The following is a 5,849-nucleotide window of genomic DNA, read 5'->3' as shown; positions in this document are numbered from 1 at the left end:
CTTTTCCACAAACAGTATCAAGTATTACAGAATTACTATCTGCGATGATACGATCTACTGTGTGCCTCACTCTCCAAACTAACTCCCTGAGACGTAGATCTTCCCTGTTCTCAATTCTTTGAACTGCGGTGCCAAATGGTTCTCCCACTAAATCAACTAATGCTCTCTGAGGGGAAGCCCTTTGCCACTCAAAAGAGCAAACAAGGCACCAATACCCTCGTCCAAGCGCACGCTGTGACAACCAAAATGTTTGATCACACCCGCCACACTTAAGTTTAACCCACGCACTGTGTTCAACTGAGTAACAATGAAAGCAATGCCTGGGGAGATAGCGTAAATAATGATTGTTCAAAGCTGGGAGCACAAAGTCCTCTATTTCGCGTTCCGACTCAAACAGAATCCGGGTGCCGAATCTTTTCTCAATCCGTAGTAGGAGAGGTGAGATGGCCTTCTGAAGTCGGAGCGACCTTCGCCTGTCTGGGCTGCTCACCGGGCGGCTCATCAGGTATAGCAGCACGTGTCCACCTTCCGGGTATCCACTGTGGACCTGTAGGGGTGGAAACACACACATAGCCCCGTCCCCAATAAAGGACTTGAGCGGGATTCTGCCAGATGCCAGTCTTGGGGTCCCTATATTTGACAAATATAGGGGGCGAGGGCAATGGATCTCTTTGAAAGTGTACAATAACGGGGGGCACGTCTCTATCCCCAAACAGACATAAATGGTTTAAAACAAACAGACTTCTTAGCAGTCTCTCCGCGGGGCTTTTGATGTCTGTGTATTTTTCTAAATAGCGCTTCAAGGTTCCATTGGCCCTTTCTACGACTGCTTGCCCTGTAGAGACATGTGGAATGCCTTTGGTGTGTTTGATACTCCAAAAGTCCATCAACTTTCTAAATCTCTGACTACAATATGCTGATCATTATCTGTCTTTATGTTTCTGGGAATGCCCATTATAGCAATACAACTATTTAGATGTTTCTCAACATGCTTAGCTTGCTCTCCGGACTGAGCCGTAGCCCAAATATAATGACTATAGGTGTCAATAGTAACATGAACATATTTTAGCTTGCCGAATGATGGTACATGAGTAACGTCCATCTGCCACAGTTCATTGGGCAGCAATCCCTTTGGATTGACTCCCATGCTAAGTCCCACTCCTTGATTATGGTGACTGCAAACAGGGCAAGTCTTCACAATGGCTCGTGCTTCGCTGAGTGGTAACTGGAACTCACGGGCCAGTCCTTTTGCATTTTGATGGAAAATGTTATGACTTTCTTTTGCTGCTATGGTGCGTGGAAGAATGTTTTGCTGCTGCACCATTACTAATCTATCGGCTCTGGCATTCCCTTCTCCAAGACCTTCTTCCCATTTATGGCTACGAACGTGGATGATAGAATAAGGATACTTTCGGGCTTGTAAAGTTCGTTGCAATTGCATAAACAGTTCAGCCAATCGAGGGTTGGTGACTTCTTTAACACTTGCATCCTCAATTCTTGATGCCACTCCGACGACATACATGGAATCAGAAACTACATTGACAGGCTCTTGGAATGTCTGAAATGCCCATATGACAGCTAAAAGTTCTAGGGTTTGTAAATTATCACGCAAGGTTGCTAGAATGATGTGGTGATACCATTGGCCGCTTCTGTTCCAAGTAACTGCAGCTTTCCTGGAGCGTTTTCCTGCATCTGTGAAAACTGTAACTGCACCTTGGATGGGTTGATTTTCTCTTAATGGTCTGGTAATCCATTGCCACTCTCCAAGCCAATGCAGAACCTTGGGAGCTAAGGGTCCTGTGGTGACACAACTGGGAGCTTGCAAAAGCGCCTCCGTAAGGTCTACTGAATTAAGGAGAAACCAGTCAAGAGTTGCTTTTTCCATGGGTAACTGAATAATTGCGGGTTCTCTTCCACTCAGTTCAATCGTGCGCAGTCTGCCTTTAATGATTAAGGCCGCAAGCCGTTCGATTTTTTGGGTTATTGTTTTTCTTTGTTGCAACTGAGGGCTAAGCCATTCCAAAACCCTTGTCTCCCCTGTTTTCTTTAACTGAGTTATGGCTCCCATGAGGTGATCTTTATTATTCCAGATAGCGAGGCTGACTGGATGAGCTGGGTCGTAACGGCTGACGAATCCAGTGGAGATACACCACGATATGTCTTGCAGGGCGGCGAGCTGGGATGTCGTTAATGTTACTGGGGCGCAAGGATCCGTGCCCTTTAGCAATGGTTGCAAGGTATCTAATAACGTGTTAGGAATGCCGACAATCGGTTTGAGCCATTGAAGATCACCTAATAACTTCTGCGCCTCGTGAAGAGTGGTTGGTACATCTTGGATAGTAAGCTTTTGCGGCCTTACTTGCCTTTCGGTAATTGTCCAGCCTAGGTATTTCCATGGTGGCTGCATCTGAAGTTTTTCTTCGGAGACTTTGAGACCATATTTCTGCAGCAGAGTTATAACAGCATGCACCTGCTCTGTCGTAAATGGAGACTTCTGAGCAAACAGTATATCATCCATGTAATGATAAATGATAGTGTCTGGCATCACTCATCTAACAGGTTGTAGTGCTGTATCAACATACAACTGACACAAAGTGGGCGAATTTCGCATGCCCTGGGGCAGTGTCGTCCATTCGAATCGCTTGTCTGGTTCTCCTCTATTTAAGGAGGGTAAAGTGAATGCAAATCTTTTCGTATCCTGGGGATGTAATGGTATTGTGAAAAAACAGTCTTTCAAATCTACAATAAGGATGAGCCAATCTTGAGGTAGCATGGCTGGGTTGGGGAGGCCAGGTTGCAAGGCCCCCATGGGCTCCATTTGCTGATTAACCGCACGCAGATCTTGTAGGAGGCGATAATTGCCTGACTTCTTCTTGATGACAAAAACAGGCGTGTTCCAGGGACTTGTGGAAGGTTTGAGATGTTTTAGTTGCAATTGTTCTGCCACTAAGCGATGCGCTTGTTCAAGATTTTCCCTTTTTAAGGGCCATTGCTTAACTACCACAGGTGTATCGGAAATCCATGTCAATGGTAGAGGGAATGTCCAAGCAATGGCCGTCATGATAAAGGGGAGTCTGTGAGTACGTATCCCAATTGCGACAAAACATCTCTTCCAATAATGCAGTCAACCTCCGGTGGGAGCGGGGTAAGTGAAAAAATAGCCGTTGCTTGTTTTCCTTCGATTTCTGCGGTGATCAAAGGGGAACGTTTAGCAAGTCGGATTCCTCCTATACCGGAGACTGTAGTGCTTGCTGATAAAAGAGGCCACATTCTAGGATATTTACCAGTGTCAATGATACAAGTATCTGCTCCGGTATCTAGCAAGGCCTTTTCAAGGGTAACGGTTTGCCCTTGATAACGGAGATGGCATGCTTTTTTTGGTCGCGTGGCAAGGTCAATAACAGGCAGAGCAATGTCCCCTGAGGAACCAAGGCATTTTGTCCGACGTGGCTCAGTAGATCGAGGTGGTATACCAGCGGTCAAGTGTGGTAGGGGTACAAACTGCGCAATTCTTTGTCCTTTTGGAATGGTAAGTGGGGGAAACTGGGTACTAACGATGATAAAGAGTTCTCCTTCAGTATCAGCATCAACTGCCCCTGGCTCGATGGAAAGACCTAAAACAGAACCTGAGGAGCGGCCTAATATCAGTCCTCCAGTTGGTTGTCCATTAACAATCAATGGTCCATAGATACCAGTAGGAATAGTATGTGGACCATTATTGTAGAGTGTGGTGTCTACTGCTGCTGCCAGGTCCAATCCGAGGCTGCCTGAGGTTGCTGGCAGAAGTTGACCGCTTGGCTGTCGGAGGCAGGGGCTACTTGTGTCTCCGCGCGGCCCGTTTTCGCGCTGGCTCTCGAGTTTCCCGGCCCCCGGCGGCAGGCATTGTTGTTATGAGTGCTGGATTGACATTTTCCGCACCACACTCCCGACACATTGCATTCGCGGCGGATGTGCCCCATCCGTCCACATCTGAAGCATTTCATTCTTCCTCCCGCACCGGGGCGCCGCTGCAGTGTCGCCGCTTGGAGGGGTGCAAGGGCAGCTAAAACCTGACTCTGGGCTGCTAGAGTTTGTTCTTTAAAGGCCTGTGCCTGGTGCTGCAGTCCTTCTCTTATTTTTTGCAGAGCTTCTACCATAAACACCTGAGTGCCACTTGGCATAGCTGCAGCCTTATCTAACAAATCTTGGACATTCCAATTTCCTGGTGCTGTGGCTATTAAAGATCGAGTTGTAGCATTTCCATTCTGTAATATACACTGTTTAACTAACGCGTCTTGCATATGCTCAGCTATACCTGCCTTGGCCAGGGCTTCAATAATTTTGTCCACAAAGGAGCCAAGGGCTTCATCTCTACCTTGCTTAATCCCCATATACATGGGGATACCCCCGGGTGCCCTGATCTTATCCATAGCTCTTTTTGCAACTGCCATAGCTTCTCTCAGTTTCTCTCCCCCCAAGGCCGCCTGTTGCTCTAAGCGAATATGGGCTCCATTGCCCATAAGTTCATCTACAGTGAGCCCTGCGAGAGGATCACCAGCGGGGCGAGGAAGTGCAGCACTTGCAGCTGCCTCCTCCCTCCATCGAGTCTCAAACATAAGTCTCTGATGAGGGGTATATATGAGATGAGCCATGCCTCTAATGTCAGCGGGCAGCAGGACGGCTGAATTAAATAGATACTCAATCATCTGTTTCGCAGGCTCACTTGTGACTCCAAATTGTGCCACCGTAGATCTTAATTGAGACAAAAGTTTCCAATCGAGCTGCGTAACTTCAGCTCGCTGCCCCCCCCCGCAAAGGGTGAAATATCACAGGGAAAACAAGTGGGGGGGCTATTTGCTCCTGAGCTGCTGCTGCCAATTCCGTATCTCCCTCTTGCAGACCCTGCCGTGCAAGCGCCGCCCATGCCTCACGCCTGCCCCGTGCCATAGCCTCCGCGAGATCTGATAAGGCCCCGGGGAACGCCTCCGTGGCTGCGGCGTTAGATAATGCACCCGGAGGAGGCGGCGGCGGGAGCGGCGGCGGGAGGGGCGGCGGGAGGGGCGGCGGGAGCGGCGGGTGATCCGAGGGGACAGGGGGTGCAGAGGGAGTCGCAGACTCCCTAGAATCTGGCGGGGGCAGATTTACAGAAGCAAATATCGGTGGATTCGGAGCTGAAGGGTCGATATAAGCCTTATTGCGATCTTGCGCCACGCGGGCATTATCGGCAGCTCGCTTTTCTGCCTGACACATGAGTAACTCATTCTGCACAATCTTCCATAATTTGCTCATCTTTTTTGCTACTTTGTCATCCTCTAAAACTAACTCCCAGAGGCGATCACCATACCTGCGCCACTCATGTAGTTCGTGGACTGAGTGAGGGTTAGTGAAAAACCCATAGGAAACAGCATGGGTTAACAGGAGAGGTAAATCTTTCTCTAAATCTAAGCCCTTAATGTCCCGCTTCTTCAAGAAGGCGGTGAAAAGATCATACACCGCTTGCCTGTCCATACTCACCGGTACCGTTGCAACCCCCCAGGCGTCGGCAGCGCGTAGCGGCAGAGCCCACCGATGTGGCGCTCAGGGCGACAAAGCGCCGTCCAAGGGACCCGCCCCCAACGCAGCTCTGAGGAGGGAAGGGAAAGGCTGTTCGGGCGCCAGATGTCGGGATTTGCCGGAGCCACGGGAGACAAGCCTCATGCTCTCATGGTCAGCAAGTCTCGTTTATTAGCAACTCTAAAACCACTTATATAGCATCAGTAATTAGGCTCATACATAGTGCAAAGGAAAGCTCATTATTGGATATTTCTTTTAAGGTCAACCCCACCTAATTCTACATTCCTGTGATCGCTCATCTATGCTGAATTCACATT

General features: G+C 48.8%; 1 protein-coding gene across 1 annotated transcript; it reads right to left on the bottom strand.

Moving 5' to 3' along the window:
• Positions 1-3,734: 3,734 nt before the first annotated feature.
• LOC148182785 (uncharacterized) lies at positions 3,735-5,487 on the bottom strand. The gene is given in 2 exon segments (XM_088064745.1): positions 3,735-4,791; positions 4,793-5,487. Coding segments are annotated over 2 exon segments (1,752 nt in total).
• Positions 5,488-5,849: the final 362 nt, after the last annotated feature.

This window comes from Pseudopodoces humilis, chromosome 19 (assembly GCF_049639895.1).
Source record: "Pseudopodoces humilis isolate 2021_Gansu_Grassland_sample_001 chromosome 19, ASM4963989v1, whole genome shotgun sequence".
Taxonomy (NCBI): Eukaryota; Metazoa; Chordata; class Aves; order Passeriformes; family Paridae; genus Pseudopodoces; species Pseudopodoces humilis.
Note: the sequence above shows the minus strand (reverse complement) of the source record. Positions and strands in the feature narration are given on the sequence as shown.